This window comes from Eumetopias jubatus, unplaced genomic scaffold (assembly GCF_037043125.1).
Source record: "Eumetopias jubatus isolate StellerSeaLion01/CBP00866 unplaced genomic scaffold, mEumJub1_p1.0 scaffold_3, whole genome shotgun sequence".
In the NCBI taxonomy this organism is placed as follows: domain Eukaryota; kingdom Metazoa; phylum Chordata; class Mammalia; order Carnivora; family Otariidae; genus Eumetopias; species Eumetopias jubatus.
The window spans coordinates 28,393,842-28,413,670 of NW_028274809.1; the positions used below are offsets into that span (position 1 = coordinate 28,393,842).

At 39.7% G+C, this 19,829-nt stretch overlaps 1 protein-coding gene across 1 annotated transcript in view; it reads right to left on the reverse strand.

Annotated features, from left to right (window-relative positions):
* Positions 1-18,801, reverse strand: part of PTH2R (parathyroid hormone 2 receptor) — a 74,879-nt gene extending 56,078 nt beyond the window's left edge. Inside the window, exons 1-2 of the mRNA XM_028112179.1 lie at positions 18,727-18,801; positions 1,557-1,659 (exon numbers count right to left, since the gene is read on the reverse strand). Of these exons, the coding sequence (XP_027967980.1) occupies positions 1,557-1,659; positions 18,727-18,801 (178 nt within the window). The remainder of the gene's footprint in view (positions 1-1,556; positions 1,660-18,726) is intronic.
* Between the last annotated feature and the right edge of the window lie 1,028 nt (positions 18,802-19,829).

Here is a 19,829-nt window from a genome sequence, read left to right on the forward strand (position 1 = left end):
TTCTATCCACGTCATTGCAAATGGCAAGATTTCATTCTTTTTGATGGCTGAGTAATATTCCATTGTGTGTGTGTGTGTGTGTGTGTGTGTGTGTGTGTGTGTGTGTGTGTGTGTATGCCACATCTTCTTTATCCATTCATCTGTTGATGGACATCTGGGCTCTTTCCATAGTTTGGCTATTGTGGACATTGCTACTATAAACATTGGGGTGCATGTGCCCCTTCAAATCACTATGTTTGTATCCTTTGGATAAATACCTGGTAGTGCAATTGCTGGGTTGTAAGGTAGTTCTATTTTTAACTTTTTGAGGAACCTCCGTACTGTTTTCCAGAGTAGCTGCACCAATTTGCACTCCCACCAATAGCATAAGAGGGTTCCCCTTTCTCCACATCCTCGCCAACATCTGTTGTTTCCCGAGTTGTTAATTTTAGTAGGGCATGGCTTTAAAGACATCTGCTGCATTGAGACTGTTGGGAATTTAGGGAAGCTCAGTAAACAGCACCTCCCTTTTTAAAAAATTCATTAATTATACTCAACTATAAGGGCGAAGCATTTTCCCCATATAAAACATTGTAATTTACCTACTACTCCAAAGATTCCAATAAATAACTTTTCTCAATGGCTCCAATAAGAACTGAGAGTGATCACCAGGCCCCAAGTAGCACAAGCCACAAGTTCCTGAGCAGTTACAACAGTAAGCCACCCAAGTGGACCAAGGCTACCAAAAGCTCACCTGTAGTGTTGTCATTTTGTTTTTCTAGTTCCCCACTTGAATTTGGAACTAATTGAGAAATTACATATCTAGGTCCCCACTTGAATGTGGAACCAGTCAAGAAATTACATAGAGAGCCAGGCATATGGAAATTAAATAATCATTTTATTAAGAAGAAAATTTGTTTTGAGAACAGGGCCTAGGTACATATAAAAAGGCCTGCTTGTCTGTTCCTCTAGTATTTACATATACTACCTAAAACTGCAAGCAATATGCACAAGAACAGAGCCTGCCGCTCCAAGCTTACTACCTGGTTAAGGGCAAATCAGGATGCATGCTCTCTGTAGGCAAACAGATCCCAAAGAGAGGCCTGAGAGACCAATGTGCACATGCCCAGCTGCTATTCTGAAACTCAAAAATCAGGCAAGTCATTCTGTCCATAGGGAGGGAAGAGCTTGTGGTTAAAGAAATGAAAAGAGTGGGGCGCCTGGGTGGCTCAGTTGTTAAGCGTCTGCCTTCGGCTCAGGTCATGACACTGGAGTCCTGGGATGGAGCCCCACATCGGGCTCCCTGCTCAGTAGGAAGCCTGCTTCTCCCTCTCCCACTCTCCCTGCTTGTGTTCCCTCTCTTGCTGTGTCTCTCTCTGTCAAATAAATAAGTAGAATCTGAAAAAAAAAAAAAAAAAGAAATGAAAAGAGCATGATTCTGCTACATGATCCTCCATATGAAAACATGTAATGACTGATGAGGAACACCCTACTACTACTTAAAAGGGGAATTTGAGTCTTTTTGAGGACTGGGGTAGGGTAGGGACACAAGAAGACATAATTTTTAGCACCTTTACCTCCTTCCTGAAGTTGGGCTGTGATGTTGAGTTCACACTGTACTTTAGCTTTCAGCACAAGGACAATCTGCTCCTCTATAGTAATGGTGCCATCAGAATCCAGCTATGGAAATGAATAAAATACAAACAGAAAAATATTCCCATTAGCTCTTTTTTAAACCATGATATAATCTTTCATTATCTCCTCCTATACAGTTGAAAATTAAAGTTTTGATATCCAGCTATCTGGAATAGTCTTTTATCTGAGTCAAACTTTCCACTAGATATCTTTCACCAGATACCTTGATACCCATTCCCACCCTGGAATGTGCTTCTAACATACAAGTGAATAATGAATTCTTATTGAATGAGTTCACCTAGATTTGGCTTTAACACCACCAGTAATGGAGAGGAAATTCTACTTTGGAAAACCTTCATTTCAATGAAATATATTTTATTTTAAAAATGACAAAATATTCATAGGTGTTTGTTCAAAGCATGGTGCCTGGACCACCTGAATCTGATGCTCATATAAAATGTATATCCTTAAGCTACACATCAGATTCAGTGAATCAGAATTTATTTCTGGAGGTGGTGATTGGTAATCCCCATGTTTCACAGGAACCCCTTGTGGTTCTTGCACCAACTTTAATGGGTTTGTGAACCAACATATTTGAAGGTACAAGATACTCGTGAAGATCATCCTACTAGTCAAGTTTCAACCAGAGAAGCAGAACTACTAAGAGAATAAACAAAAACTAATTTTTTGGACTGGAATACACATCATAATTTAATCATCAGGCGAACCCAACGCAGATCCTGAGTTAAAAGTAGCTACACTAAAAGTGAACCATAAAAAGCTCACTTATCCAGAAGGGAGAATGAAATGTGGGCCTATGAGCCATCTGGGTAAGCATGGTAATAAAACTGACTTCTTCCCATTCATTATCCAGAAACAGCCAAGCACCATTCATGTTTTGTTTTATTCTGTTTTCTGGCTGGTTTTTTGTTTGCTTTTTCATTTCAATAGTTATTTTCTTTTACTTCAATCCTAGAAACCACTGGGTAGGCTGTGCCCAAGTTTCAGAACTATAAATTTGATTCGGAGAAATCTGACTTCAGTTATCAAACATGAACACTGCAAATCGTTCCTTGCCCATTTTTACTTGAATAAATACATTTTTTGTTTTCTTTTGTGCAGATTTAGCCTTTTTATCAGGATAACATTTTCAGGAACATAAGCATTATAAACTATAGCTTCTACAGATATTTTGCTCTACACAATGTGGCCAGTTTAACCAGGAGCAAATTTGATTAGAATGTGCTAATTCATGATCTTTTAAATTGCTCTTTAGTCTTTTCAAGGGAGAATAAGGAAATGTTTAACATCTTTTATATTGCTTTCCCTTCCTCCTTAGTTACAGATACAAGTATTCTTCACCATAGAGGGACAGTAAAATCATAGTGTACTTAAAACAGAAGAGGAGTTTTCATGTTCAATGTCTGTTACTCCAAAGGCAACAACTGCATCCAAAATAAAATGGCACATCTAGTAAAAAAAAAAAAAAAAAAAAATCAGTAATTTTTTTCTGAGTAAGTGATCATTTACAATTTGAAATAAAATGTTGTATTTTACTGAAAGTACTTAAAGTTGTTGTTATAGATACTGATGGGTTAAAGTTAGAATATGCAGATTCTTATAATTTCAATATTCACATTTATTCCATTTTTAAGTAAACATGAACTGATAAATTAGATATTCTTAAAAAGAAGCATTCTGGAACTTCCACTTCTGCATGATGGAGTAGATGTGTTTTTCTCTACTTCTCCTAGTAAGTACAACTAAAACCTCTGGACATTATATATAAAATGAACATGAGATGATTCTGAAAAGCAAAGAGCAGAAAGCAGACCAGCTAGGGAATTCAGATCCCAAAGAACAACACAGTGGTAAATTCTCTTTTTTTTTTTTTTTTTTTTTTTTGCCTTATGTATTTGGGACTTGGAGTTGAGAACCTGGCAACTCTGAAACACCAACAGACACTGACCAAAAAAAAAAAAGCCTCAAGAAAACCATGCTCTTTACAGCAAGGAAGGAAAGGGACAGCCTGAGTAGACAGAAAACTTTTACATTAATAACAGCTTGACCTAAGCCAAACACCACAGAAAAAACACTGCAGTTCTATCCCAACTGAAACCAGCAAAGACCAAGTGGAGATCCACCCTCAGTGGGTTGTAAGGAGGTGACCCTATACTCTCTCCAGAGTGGTTTCAGAGCGAGGTAGAGAGCCAGGACATTCACCCACACTGGTCTGTAACATGCCCCATCGCCCCTCAGGTGTCAGTGGAGACCATGTCGGGAGCCTGGACTTCCACCCCCTGCTGGCAGTTAAAAGGTACCCCTCCTTGGGGTGCTGTCAGAAAAGACCAAGTAGGGAGTCAGCCTAGCAATGAGGCCATCCCATTGTGGTGTCAGTGGGGACCATGTGGGAAGTAGAACTCATATCCCCACCCATCAGCAACAAGGAGCTCCCCACCTTGGGTGTCAATAGCAGCTGCCTGGGGAACCTAAACTTCTACTTCTACAGACACCCTCATTTCCCCCAATTATAGTAATACCAAATAAAGTAGACTTCAGAGCAAACAAAACTACCAGAGACCAAGAGGGACATTATGTAAGGATAAAAGTGTCATTCCACCAATAAAAGACATAGCTATCTTAAAAGTGTATGCAACAAAAAACAAAAATATGGGCGCCTGTGTGGCTCAGTCAGTGAAGCAAATGACTCTTGGTTTCGGCTCAGGTCATTATCTCAGGGTCATGAGATGGAGCCCCACATGGGGCTCTGCACTCAGTGGGGAGTCTGCTTGAGATTCTCTCTCTCCTTCTCCCTCTGGCCCACACACTCTCACTCTCTCTCTAAAATAAATAAATAAATTTAAAAAAAAAAACAGAAAAATATATGAAGTAAACATTGAGAGAATTGAAAGAGGAAATAGACAAGTCCACAATTATAGTTGGAAACTTCAATACTCCTTGCTCAATTGAGAGAACGATGAGACAGAAAAGCAGCAAAGATATAGAAGAACTCAACAACACAGTCAACTAAGAGGATCTAATAGGCATTTACAGAACACTTCACTCAACAAGGCAGAGTACTCATTCTTTCCGAGTGCTCACAGAATATATACCAAGGCAGACCATGTCTCGGGCCATAAAACAGATCTCAACAAGTTTAGAACTGAAATCATACAGACTAGGTTCTCAGACACAATGCGTTCAAACCAGAAATCAAAAACAGAAAGATAACAGGAAAATCTCCAAACACTTGGAAACTAAACAACATACTTCTAAATAATCCATGGGTCAAAAAGGAAGTCCCAGGGGAAATCAAAACAATATACTAACTGAATGAAAATGAAAACACAAAATATCAAAGGCACAGCTAACGCAATGCTAAGAGGAACATACAGCACTAAATACCTATATTGGAAGAGAAGAAAAGTCTCATATCAATAACACAATGTCTCGCCTCAAGAACCTGGAAAAAGAAGAGCAAACTAAAACCAAACCAAATAAAAAGAAGGACATAATAAAGATAAAAATGGAAATCAATAAAATTAAAAGAAAACAGTAGAGAATATCAATGAAACAGAGAGTTAGGTCTTTGAAAAGACAATAAAATTGACAAACTTCTAGATAGTGAACAAAGGGGAAAAAAAGAGAGAAGACACACAGTAAATTATGGAAAAAGAGAACAGATTAGTGGTTGCCTTGGGGTTGAGGAGGAGAAGATGAGAGTGTGTCTATAGAATGGCAACAGGAGAATCTTTTGGAGACGGAAAAGTTCTGTATCTTGACTCTATCGATGTCAATAAGCTGGTAATGATATTGCACCATGCTTTTGTAAGATGTTACCACTGGGAGAAGCTAGGTAGAGGGTACAGGGCTCTCTCTGTGTTATTTCTTACAACTGCATATGAATCAATAATTATCTAAGTTAACTTTTTTCAAAAGAATCAAGGTTCCTAACTTGAAAAAACACAATATATATAAAAATATTACCTCATTTTGGTACATGATGATTTGCCACTAGGTGGTTGTAAAAAACAAAGGTAAACAAGAAATGTTAAAATATGAAGTCATTTTATAATTTTGCAAAAACATTTCCTTTATAAAGTGAAGTTTCCTTAATGCATATAATGCCTTCTTAGAAAATTACTGTAATATTAATATACCAAATTTGACTCTAATTCGGGAAGGATTGAAAGAATATGTTTAAAGAGAATGAATTTCTTTGGACATTCTACTTTCCACAGTCCAGAGAGAAAGGTGAGCTGCTCTATAATAAGGAATTTTGTTTGGAATTCAGGATTGGTCATAGAGTCTAGTATTAATGAGCCAAATAATAAATCAGTTTTATTAACTTTTTACTCCATATTTTTACACAGGCCTCAAAAGAGTTCATACAGACCTATTAATATTTTATTTTACTTTACTTAAATACTGATTTCATTCTCAAGAGTATGATTCCCTTGAGAGTAGCTAAAGTTTTTATACTGTGAAGTGAATTTGAGAATGAAACATGTTTTTAATTACTTAGAATTTATTGTCTGTAATATTGGGTTCCAATAGAGAAAAGGATTCTGTTATAATAAACTGATAATTTGGGGGAAAATATTGAACCATCCACCTTTAATTAAAACACCAACTATGAAAGTGTTTCCCCACATGTCCTTTTTTAATTCAAAGTAAAACAAGTTATGTGGATAAACCACACACACACACAACCCAAACACAAATGTCCATACTTCTAAAATTTTTTAATCCTTTCACAAACTGACCTCTAACTCAGAACTAAATCTAAAGACCAGTCCATTTGGCACATTAGGCAGTAAATCATAAAACTTCCATGACCCTGTTCATGCAGGAAGCAAACTGAAAACATTTTAAAAATACAATGGATCTATCTGTGGCCTCATTCAAAATCAGCTAGGATTTCAGCATTAGAAGAGTGATCACATAGAACGGTCATCCTTCATACCTATCATCCACTCTTTCTCTTTCATTTTAACCACACGAATTTATTAGGTATTTACAGAGGTCCAATTACTACTTAGAAACCAAGCATAGTTAATTTTTTAAGTCATCTAATGATTATAGAGATGGAAAACGGATTAGTGGTTGCCAGGTATTGGAGAGAGCAGGGGACAAGGTAGAAGGAAGAGGTTGTGGCTACGGAAAGGTAGCAGGACGGATTCCTGTGTTGAAACTGTTCTGTATCTTGTCTATGGTGGTGGTCAAGGGCATCTGTGCATCTGATAAAAACTGCATAAAACTAAATGCACACACACACCAATGAATACATATAAAACCAGTGACAGCTGAATTAAGTAGGTGTATTATATCAATATCAATTTCCTGCTTGGGCTAGTGTATTATAGTTATGAAAGAGGTCACACAGGGAGAAATTGGGTAAAAGGTATATACTATCCCTGTATTATTCCTTACACTACATGTGAATCTACAATTTTCTCAAAATACTTTCTTCATTTGTGCAATAAAGAGTTTTTAGTGAATTGTATTTTTTTTTAAGATTTTATTTATTTATTTGACAGAGAGAAGCACAGCGAGAGAAGGAACATAAGCAGGGGGAGTGGGAGAGGGAGAAGCAGGCCTCCCACAGCGCAGGGAGCCCGATGCAGGGTTTGATCCCAGGACCCTGGGACCATGACTTGAGCTGAAGGCAGATGCCCAATGACTGAGCCACCCAGGTACCCCATGAATTGTATTTAGTTTAATGATTATAACCATGACAGAGAAAGACCAAGTAAATTTTAAATTAAATGCAATTAAATCTATTAATCTGAGCTAAATTAAGTTCAAATATATTAAGACTATTTGGCAAAGAATTTGAGTGCAAAAGAAATCATGCATTAGGCAGTTCCCCATAATTTATAGGCTTCTATAAATATGAAAGATTTCCTATCTTCTAAAAGAAAACCAATTAGAACTGACAAATTTTAAATTCCCACCCATTACCAGATCTCCCAAGCAAGAGATTAATTGTCAACTATTAATCATCAACTAATTTAAAATAACTCCCTTGGCAATTCATTGAAGTAACTGTGTGTATCTTCCTCAAAAGTAATTTATTTATTTTACAAAGAGTTGCCATCAAAACACAAATTCAGAATTAGCCAAGTGAATTATGCCCACAGGCAGGTGTGTGCAACATTCAATCCTCAAGTCAAAAGCTCCATTTTCAAATCTCAGCAAAATTGGCCCAAAAGCTTTAGTTACTTAAAAACCTAACTACCTAGTATCTAAAATGGCTTTCGAAATCATTCCACACTAAGAATTTGGGAAGTTTTCTATGAACATAGCAAAGCTGAAAATTTAGGGGCGCCTGGGTGGCTCAGTTGTTAAGCGTCTGCCTTCAGCTCAGGTCATGATCCTAGCTAGGGTCCTGGGATCCAGCCCCATGTCAGGCTCCCTGCTCCGCAGGAAGCCTGCTTCTCCCCCTCCCACTACCCCCGCTTGTGTTCCCTCTCTCACTGTGTCTCTCTCTGTCAAATAAATAAATAAAAAATCTTTAAAAAAAAAAAAAGCTGAAAATTTGCTTTGAATGAGGCATACCCCATTTTACTGCACTTTGCTTTATTGCACTTCTCAGATGCTGCGGGTTTTTTTTTTATATAAATTGAAGGGCTGTGGCAACCCTGCATCAAATGAGGCTATCAACGCCATTTTTCCAACAGCATTTGCTTATGTCATGTCTCTGTGTCACATTTTGGTAATTCTCCCAATATTTCAAACTCTTTCATGTGCCACCATATTTCTTATGGTGATCTGTGATCAGTGATTATGACCCAGTGAAATCTCAAGTGATGGTTAGCATTTGTTCAGCAATAAAGTACTTTGAATTAAGATATGTACATTGTTTTTTTTCAGACATATTGGTACTACACACTTAATAGACTACAATATAGTATAAATAAACTTTTTATATTCACTGGGAAACCCAGTAATTTATTTGACTCACTTTCTTGCAAGATTTACTTTATTACAGTGGTCTGAAACCAAACCTGCAGTATTCCAGGGTAAGCCTGTGGATCTTAAGTATTCTCACCACACACACACACACACACACAAAGTGAGGTGATGGATGTGTTAATTAACTTAATAATGATAATCATTTTATAATGTGTATATATGTATATATATATATTAAATTATTGTGTTGTACACCTTTAAAAGAATCACATTGTACAACCAAAAAAAAAAAAAATGAAACTCAATACAAAATAAATAAGCTACCCCCCACCCTAACAGTGTTGGCCTGTTTGGGGATGTAACAAATCATCAAGAAGACGATTGTTTCCTTCAGGCAGTTGGCAACCAGAATTTGAGATACAGAAAATCAGGCTGCAGGCCAAATTGCAGTGAAAACATTCCATCCATTTGTATCTATAGTGTCACCACCCCAGGCAACACATCTGTCACAAGGCATAGCTGTGGGATCCCGAGAAAGAACAATGGCTGGGAAAAATAACATGGTTGATATCCAGTGCGAATGAGAAGGCTAATTTTGAGCAAAAGCAATGAAGTAAAATCACCATTAATAATAAGGTCAAGAAACGATAAGGTAAGCTTTACACATAGTAGAAACTCCGTGCACTCATTAGCTATAACAATTGTGCACGTATATTAAGAGAATAACGAAAAATTACTATGAGAACTTTCTATGACCTCTCAAAAAAGGGATGAATGCTGGAATGAAACTTTGGTTTCCCTAATTTCTGACATAAAGATGTAACCACCTATCACACAACAGCTAGCTTTATGGATAGAAAAGAGGAGGTCGAGGTGTGACTGTTTTTAGACAGTTGAATGTGTAATGGTGTGCGGGTAGTAGGAAACGGTAACATGTAATGAGGAATGTAGTCAATAGATCTGGGAATAATAAAGAGGTTCTAAATCAGTGAGAAGTGAGAGTCCACATGGTCTTACTGGAGGTAAAATAAAACTTAACCCAGCGGGCCAGGGGTGGCGGGGAGCAGGAAAGAGCTATATTTGACGAGACTGTGTGAGATCAGTGTAGTCTGGGACACAAACTTTTGGACAGATGAAGGGATAGACATAAGAGGCAGCCATCCAACAATACAGTGTCTTACCAAGTTGACTTCCCTCGTAAAGGAATCATCATCACTCAAAGGCTGTATTAAACTTTAATTCAAATGTAGAAACCTTTCTAAGAGTACTGAACATGATCTGTTTGAAAAGGTGGGCATGTGTTTGACTCTATTTCTATTTCCAGTGATTATCACAGTGCCCAGCACGTGAGACCCTCAATCAAAAAAATTGCTGAACTGAATTGTCATGAATAGAAGTTTATGGATTTTTTATTGTTGTGTTTTAATTGATACATAATTGATGTGTAACGCATTGTATTATTTCCAGGCATACTGATTTGATATTTGTATATATCATGAAATGATAATCACAATAAGTCCATTTAACATCTGTTACCATATATTTACAAAATTTTTTTCTCGTGATGAGAAATTTTAAAATCTACTCTCTTAGCAACTTTCAAATATGCAATACAGTGTTATAACTGTGGTCATCATGCTGCACATTATACCCTCATGACTTACTTATTTTAAAACTGGAAGTTTGTACCATTGAGCACCTTACCCATTTTGCCCTGTTTGGATGGGGTTTTTTTGTTTGTTAAGTAAGGTGTTCTGGTTTTTTTAACAGCTTTATTGAAATACAAAGAACTCGGGGTGCCTGGGCGGCTCAGTCAGTTAAAGCGTACAACTCTTGGTTTTGGCTCAGGTCATGATTTCAGGGTCATGGGATCAAGCCCCACATCGGGTTCCATGCTCAGTACAGAGTCTACTTGTCCCTCTCCCTCCGCTCCTCCCCCTCCAACCACCCCCCACCCCAGTTTACATGCACACACACACGCTCTCTCTCTCTCAAATAAATAAGTAAAATCTTTTAAAAAAAAGAAAAAGAAATACAAAGAACTACATATAGTTAATGGGCACAATTTGATGGGTTTGGACATATGCAAACACTTATGATACCATCACCAAAATTGAGGAAATAGATGTAGCCAACATCTTCCTCAGGTGGGTCAGGAGCAACAGTATGACTCTTGGGCACTTACTACACTATTAGCATGAGTGGTAAAAAATGTGATAAACTCACAAACAAAATGCCATTACTAATACATTACCAATCTGGTGGGAAACAGAAGCATGCTGTGTCTTTTGGATTGATTTTAAAAGGCATTTTTTAAGACTGCAGGAAAGCCCCACATATCTCCTATGGTTTCTTCTAGTTTTTTAGATATCTATAAGTTCAATTAATCAACATGGAAAATTGTATTTAAGTTTTGCTTACATGACTACCCAAAAGCTTCTGGATGTCGTGTCTTACAGACTTTATTCATCTAGGAAATAAGATGCCAGAATATATATTGAGAGAAGTTCCACCTTGGCGCTCATTATACGCATGAGCGCCTTTCTGAAGGCAGATTCTCCCGTGGTGTAGGCAGAAGAATATGCAAGCTTAGACATATCTCATGCCCACAAAATTGGTTTAAATGCATTGTTAAACATTATCTTTGCTCTCAGAAAGTGTATTTTAAAAAATAACTAAAAATTTTTTTTTCATAGAAAACAGATCTAGCCTGATTATATAAGTAAGGAAAGTGACAAGAAGTATAAATTATTCTCACTTAAGAAATTGTAGCCAGTTTGCAATTTGATGTAAATGGTTTCATAAAGAAGAGGCAGAAGTTTACCTTAATTACACAAAGAAGTCTGTTCTAATCTAGTCACATAAATATTTAGCCGGATAGTATTAAGCAACACTTTTGTTTGTTTGCTAGGTTTTTAAGTATGTTAACAATATGTATCTTGTTACTAACAAGAGTATTTGACTTATTTGCTAATTCAAGCAGCAATATATAACAGGTCTTCTACCTATGATCATGCAAACACTTACCAATATTTAATGAGTATCTACTAGGTACTATATGCTGTAGAAAAGTTATTAAGAATCATTTCTTGCCCTCAAGTAATCCACTATCTGTTGCAGAACATCAAAACAATTAATATGGCATATTTTTAAAGAAATAGCATACCAGGGGCACCTGGGTGGCACAGTCGGTTATGTGTCCAACTCTTGGTTTGAGCTCAGGCCATGATCACGGGATCCTGGGATCCAGCCCCATGTCAGGCTTCACACTCAGTGTGGAGTCTGGTTGAGATTCTCTCTCTCCCTCTCCCCCTGCCCCTCCCTCTCACGCTGTCTCTCTCTAAAATAAATAAATAAAATCTTTTAAAAAAAGAAATAGCATATCATTTATGACTTTAAAATAAAAACTATACATGATATAATTCAGAACTTTCTACACTCGCCTTCCATTAAACAACTTAATAAAATTAGCACTGATGAACATGAGCAAATACCCTACTTGATAAATCTTTAGAAGCAGTCCCACTGAAGTAATAAACAAGGTAAGATGCCTGTAATAATTACTACCATTCAACACTACATTGGGAGTTCTAATTAATGCAGTAAGATAAGACAAAGGATAAAAAGAAATAACAGATACAGTTATTGAAGAAAATTGTTACTGCCCTGGAATAAACTTGGTAGGTATGAATCAGTAAATAAAAATAATCGATCCTCTATACCAGCGATAGCTAGTTAGAAAAATATAGAAATGATGATGATGATGATAATGGCATGTGTAATGGCCAACACTTAGAGTGAGCAAACTCTGTGACAGGTAATGCATTAAATGCTTCTCCTGAGGTTTTCATGGTATATAATCCACACACCAACTCAATGAATTTGGCATTAGGTTATCCCCATTTTTCAAATGAAGAAACTTGAGTTTTCGAGATGTTAGTAACAGCTAAAGAGTAGGAAATGTAGATCCCAAATCCAGTTCTGATATCAAGTTTCATAATCTTAAACATTTTATATACTTCCTTCCCCCTCCAGAAACTTACAATTTACTTTCTTTGAGCATCTACAAAATTCCACCAGCCAATAGAACAACTGCCAAGCTCAACACTGAGCCTGCTTTATCAGTTATTAGGACAAGAGAGCTCTGGAAACACCAAACTCTCTTAGAGACCAACAGCACTTTTCCTTCCATCTCCATGACCAGATGCAGGTTCCGTGACCTCTGCCTCTTAGAATAGAGTGACCTTTTTAAAATTAAAACAGGAGTAAATGATTAGAGACTTGAGTTCCAAGTGGGATCAAAGAGGATGAATTTTCTTAAAATGAAAAAAAATACAAATGAGCTTATTCAAACATTTATGCAGAACCTACTACCCAAAGATACCACGCTGATTGTCACAGGGTATTTCAAATTGTTTATTAGTCCCTTTTTCCCTGTGAATTTACAATTTAGGGGTAATCTTCAAGGAAACCTGTCTGCGTACCCTCTTTTAAGCAAGTTAACCAGTCCTTTTACTTCCATTATACCCTCACTGAGAACATCACTCACACCTGTGGTTTCAGGTACTCCCTACAAAGTGCTGATGCTAAATCCAGAGTTTTCGTAAGCTTTACAATCCAATATCCAACCAGCTACTAAATATCTGAGGCATCTCACGCTCAGCTTATCTAAAAATTTCACTCATCATCTCTGCCCCAATCCACTCTTCCTCCATCTGAATGTACCTTCTATCTCTTGAATCCATCTGCCTTCTTGCACCTCCAATTCCACAAGGACATACCAGTCAGAAGAGCTGCAACTGCCTTCTGATTAGTTGCTCTGTCTTCAGAATGACTTCTTCAAAGGGGGAGACAGATATTAATCAAGTACTCAGATCAATAAACGTAAAATTATAACATCTATCAGTACTATGAATAAAATGTCCAGTTGCTGTCAGAACGCAACTGGGTTCTGAAGGAGAAACTGTGAGGAATAGAAGGAACAGTGTTGGAGGCAGAGAGAATAACCCTGCAAAATACACACACACACCATTTAAAAGTCTTCAGTGGCTCCCAGTTGTGTTTAGAAGTAATCTCAATCTAATAATCATCCCATTAAATAGCCCTTGACTAATCTACTAATAGAAAAGGGCTGGCATTTTCATTATCCAACACCTTAAGGCTTGTGTGTGTTGCACACTTTTCAATTCAGTATTCCCATGTGCCATGAGATAAACACCATCATCACCGTCATTTTTGATTGGACGAAATGGAGGCTCAGAAGGTACCCTGGGCTGCCTAAATTCACACTTCCATTAAAAGACTTAAAGAATAACTCAGGGAGAAGGCACAACTCAAACAGAGGGGAAAGAACGAACATGGATTCTAGTGGATGACGAAACCAACTGAAGCTCAAGACAGGAAAACAGGGGCGCCTGGGTGGCTCAGTCGTTAAGCGTCTGCCTTCGGCTCAGGTCATGATCCCGGGGTCCTGGGATCAAGTCCCGCGTCGGTCTCCCTGCTCCTTGGGAAACCTGCTTCTCCCTCTCCTGCTCCCCCTGCTTGTGTTCCCTCTCTCGCTGTGTCTCTCTGTCTGTCAAATAAATAAAGAATTAAAAAAAAAAAAGACAGGAAAACAAATGGAATATGTGAATGTTAGTTGAAAATGTTCTATTTTTATTCACGAAGGACTGAGGCAGTTCCAAGGAAAGGAAAGCCCTCTGTGCACGGCCAGGAAGAAGCCACACCTAGCTCCCTTCTGTCTTGCAGCTTCTAAGCTGCCAAGGCTGAGGAGTTGACCTGAAATTAGTGCAGCCACAGAGAAGTCCACCGCCTCCGGGACACAAGGCTTCCCGATGCCTGGAAGACGAATGAAAACTGTCCTGGCTGTCAGTAGGAAAGGAGAACAAACCAACCATTGGCTCTTTAACTACAGTAGTGCTTATGGAAATAGGCATGATGCAGACTAATCAGCAGTCAAGTTTCAGGTTGATTTTGCTAAGAATAGTCCCTTAGCTTACCCTCTTGGAGAAGCTGTCTACCTCCTAATTCTGTCCTCATTCTTAAATCTACCAATGATGGCTTGTTGCTAGTTCCATCTGCTACCACCACAATCTCCAGTTGACACAGAGATTGAGATATGGCTGTAGGCTTATTTATTTATTTATCTCCCTATCTCCCCTTTTCTCTCTAGACCCCACTTCTACTTCTCTACCTCCCCATATGCAACCACTTATGTGAAATTTATATACACATATACCTCTTATCTGGATGTTTTACAGGATGTATTGCTGCTTTATGTACATGTATTGAAATGTATGTAAACGGTACTATGTAATATATCTCATTGTTTATATGCTATAGCTTATCCTGTTTGAAAGCTCTCATACATGCTGTTTTGTGTACGTTGAATCTACTGCTTTTTTTTTTTTAAGATTTTATTTATTTATTTGACATTGAGAGAGAAAGCGAGAGAGGGAACACAAGCAGGGGGAGTTGGGGAGGGAGAAGCAGAATCCCCATGGAGCAAGGAGCCCGATGCGGGGCTCGATCCCAGTACACTGGTATCACGACCTGGGCCAAAGGCAGACGCCCAACAACTGAGCCACCCAGGTGACCCTGAATCTACCGCTTTTTATTGCTGCCCAGTGTACCCCATTATGAACACCCAAGTTGACCCCAACACCACAGAATTATTGCAATAACCATTATGAACTTGTCTAAGAAATTCCTCGGGATATATACACAGGGGTAGATATTGTTGGGACAGAGGGCTATATAGACATAATTTAGCTAAGCCGTGCCTAACTGATATCCACAGTGAGGACACCAATCTGAGGGGTGGGTTCCAGGGTGTGAATCATGACTACACTACTTGTTAGCTGTGTGACCTGAGAATATTACCTAACATGTCTTAGCCCCATTTTCTCACTTATGAAATTAAAAAGTATGGTACCTATCTCATAAAGTTACTATGAGAATTAAATGAAATAATAATAGATTAAAGTGCTTAGCACAGTATTTGGTACTTGGTAGGTAAATAAATATTATCACTGATTATCACCCTCTCCCCCCCAAGTATGAGATTTCTGACTCCCCAGTGGACTCTGAATCTGCACACTGGAAGGTCAGGAGAGCTAAGCCTTCTCACTGAACAGAGTAAGAGTAGCGACATCAAGTTTCATGCCCAAGGAGGTTGCATGTTTCCGGAGGAGGAAATTGAATGTGGCTTTTGGGTTCCCAGGTTACTGCTCCTTTCCCCACATCAGAATGTCCATGACAGTGTTGATATTCCACTCGGGCAAAAAAATGAATGATTACTGAAAAACAAAACCTGCCCATGAGTATCTGTTCACACCTAGTACTGTACGGAACTTACATACTTCCCCTCAATATGTCATGGTCTTCTGGGAATTTTCTCTAGTCATGGTGATGGGTCTGTACCCACTTGCAGGCACGTACACTGTCAGAGTCACACTGACCTGCAGCCATGGAGCCTGCAGAAGGTGACTGAATCACATGGGGTCAGCCCATTCTCAAGCCCAGCAAAACCAGTGTTGTCCCTTGATAATCTTGTAAGGAAAGCAGACACAGAGGTGCACCACTGACACAGTCCTTCAAGAAAGAACCAACTATGTCTGTAAGGAGTGTGGTTGCCTGGCAGCCTCCAGCTGCGGTACTTTCAACCATCTGTCTGAGCTTCGGAGCCAAGTGCACAATGATATAAACAGTGCTGAACTAATGAGTAAACCACAGTCGGAGTACTAGGACCTGGCCATTTTATCACCACATGGGACTCCTCTGATGGGCAACCTTTACTCCCGAGCTCTCCGTGAGGTTGGCCAAGACTCGGCCAGATTTGCATTCTGGTCTGAGGCTCTCCCTGTCCAACTCTCCTTTCTCACTCTTTTCTCTTTCACAGGTATTCCTCCCCAGTAAACCTACTGTACCACTGATTCCATCTCAGAGTCTGTGTCCAGAAGGACTCACTGACACAGCAAACAAAATACTACACATATTTATACGGTGCTCCCCATTCCCATGGGATAATCTGACTTCAAGAAATGCATTACTGGGCACTGTAATGACACTTGATACGTGAACACATGAGTTTTGAATTGCACATCTTCACCAACCAAAAACGACAGGGATCTCTGAAAACAATTGACAGGTACTACTCTATATTATCTATTTTGTGATGTGATCCAATGTTTATTAAATATGAAACATTTGTTCTACACAAGCTATTCTGCTTTGATACATTCTGTTTGTGGTTCTATCAATATGTTTTCTAAATTTAATATACATATTAGCTGGGAATGAAGATGAACAGACTGAAGATCAGAGAAGGTGTCAACATGTCAATGTAAATCATTTTATTTTAACCTTCAGATTTTGTTTAAAGGGCCAAAAATCTAATGTGTTACCACAAACTATCATTTCATACATTCTTAATGTATAAACATAAATGGAAGTCAATTTAAAGCAATGTATCTCAACCAGGGCTGATTTTGCCTCCCAACAGACATTTGGCAACATCTAGAGACATTTTTTGGTTGTCACAACTGGGCAGGGGCAGGGGAAGAGGGGCCGGGACGACGGGCCATGCTACTGGCATCTAGTGGAGAGGATAGGAATGCTGCTAAATATCTTACAAGGCCCAAAACAGTCCCCACAACAAAGAACTATATGGCCCAAAATGTCAAGAGTTCCAAGGTTGAGAAAACTTGGTTAAAATTATAGAAAAGCGTCTGATGTCCCGCGTGTTTTATTGAAAACTAAAAGTAAAAGAAATATTCTGCCCACAATCTCATAGTGGTATTTTGTTGTTGTGCTAATCAATATGTCCCCATTCCCTTAAAAAAAGTAATCTGGAACACGGAATAAAATAAATGATTACAGTTCATTTGCCCCTTATACAAGGAAGCCATGTTTTTAAGCATATTATTCAAATATCTTAATGAGACAGAAATGCAGGACGTACATTAGAGATCACCAGAGTGCCATAACTGTCACCAAATCCTTAGGGTTTCTTTTGTTTTTTCCATTTGCTCATATTCCTCCTGTTACCTTGGTGAAATTTTTCAGGTTTGAGCATACCCTACTTTCAAGCATCCATTGCTATTATTAGTCAATGTATAATACACATACTGTTTGATTTTTTAACATAACAAGTCATGCTAGGTAAAGCCCTGTATTGAGCAGGGCAAGGCACTTTTTCCGTTAACACATGTGGCCATGTGGTAAATAATAATAAAAATTTTTTAAATTGCGCTTTTAGGATAATTGACATTTAAACTGATCATCTGAGAGCCAAGAATATAGTAGTAAGTTTAGATACTATTCGTACATAAATCGATGCCTTAATTTTCTCATGGTTAAAGAATTTAAAACGAAAAAACTTGGGGCTCCATTTGACGGCCAAAGGACGCCCCCTGCTGAACAGAAGGGAGAAATAACGTTGAAACAGTTTAAATTCACAGGGCTCTTACACTGCATTAAACCCATCACTACACGCATTTCCATACCGCTCATCCGAAAAGCTGAGTGTAAACCCCACATTTTATTTGGCTCAAAAAAAATGTGAGGGTGAATTGTGACTTGCACATTAGAAAGGTCCTATTCTAAAAGATCACCCAGAAAATCTCTAAGTATTAGCAGCATGACATGACAACTAACACTCTTAACATTAACAAACTGAGCTTTACTTAACACTGTATTTTTGTTCTATCAAGTCCCTTCGCTTTAATGATATGTGTGTGACTCTCTATCAGGGAGAGCCAGTTATCCTTTCAGTCAGTAGTTACTATCGATCCTAGAAGTTTAAGTTCTCAAAAGTGACAGTAAATTGCCAGCCGACAAAAATAATTCGGATTAATTAAACAGGAACCAAGGAGCCTAAGGGCAAGAAAAGTTCGTTCATCTCCCAGTCTCGCCCTCCTGATCCAGAACCGGTTGCAAATTAAATATCCCCTTACTTCGCAGAAGCCAAAACGCTGGTCTGAATGGTACCCAACCCAGGACACTCAACCTAAAATATATCTTTGCAGCTCCACTAAATGCCTGTCAAACCCTGAGAGATGTGTGTGTGTGTGTGTGTCTGTCTGTCTGTCTGTCTGGATGTGTTAGCGTGAGCCTGTGCGCCTCGGTCTCCGTCTCCCTAAGGCCGAGTCCGGAGGCTCCGGGAAGCAGGTGTCGCGGGGCACCTGCTCTTACCTGGGCTCCGGCGAGAAGGCAACCGCCAAGCAGCAGCCACCCCCAGACGTAGGGCGATGCTCCCGGGCCGGCCATGCCCAGATCAGCCCGAGCGAGAAGCAGGGACGCTCTCCCGGAGCCCGGAGAGGCTCCCCACTCGCAACTTGGGCCGGTGCGGGGCAAACTTGTGGCCGGGAGCGCGGCGCAGCTGGGGCGGCTCGGAGCGCGTGTCGGATCTCGGTCCCGCGCGCCGAGGTCCGCGCCTTGGTCGGGTCTGCAGGGGAGAGCGGTCCCGCAAGGCCCGCGTGGGAGGAGGGGGCGGGCGGACCCTACGGATCCCCGCGCGCCGCCCGTGGTTTGCAGGACGGGCGGGGAAGCGCTCGCGCTCCTGCTCAGAGTCACCGCGTCCTGCAGCCCAGGGGACCCGATGGCAACGGATCCCGAGCGCTGCTGTCGCCACCCCCAGCTCGCGCCGTCTCTACTTCCGTCCGCTCTGTACCGGGTTCCGACCCCCTGTCTCTAGGGGCGCCCTGGGTCCTCAGGGAGTGGTCTGAAAGTTCCCTGCTGTCCAGCCGTACTGACTACCAGTCACGGGAGGCCCTGGGTAGTGTGGTTGAAGGCTTCGGAGGCCAGGCGGGTGCTGCACCTGCGGCTGTGTGCGGAGCAGTCTCCGCAACCTTCTCAAGTTCTCCGATTCCCTTTCTTCTACCCACTATTAATAGCGCGCGCGCGCGCGTGTGTGTGTGTGTGTGTGTGTGAGAGAGAGAGAGAGAGAGAGAGAGAGAGAGAGAGAGAGATTGAGAGAGAAGGAAGAAGGGAGGGAGATTCTACTCCGGCAGAAATCTCTAGGTCAAAGTTTCTTTGTATCATTTTGTGAGTTTTGGATCCAGGTTTCATTGAAAGACAACTAATATTCGTTTATAGGTGTGTGTGTGTGTGTGTGTGTGTGTGTAAGAGAGAGCGAGAGATTGAGAGAGAAGGAAGGAGGGAGGGGATTCTATCCCAGCAGAAATTTCTGGGTCAAAATTTCTTTGAATCATTTTGTGAGTTTGGGATCTAGGTTTCATTGAAAGACAACTAATATTCGTTTATAGGTGTGTGTGTGTGTGTGTGTGTGTAAGAGA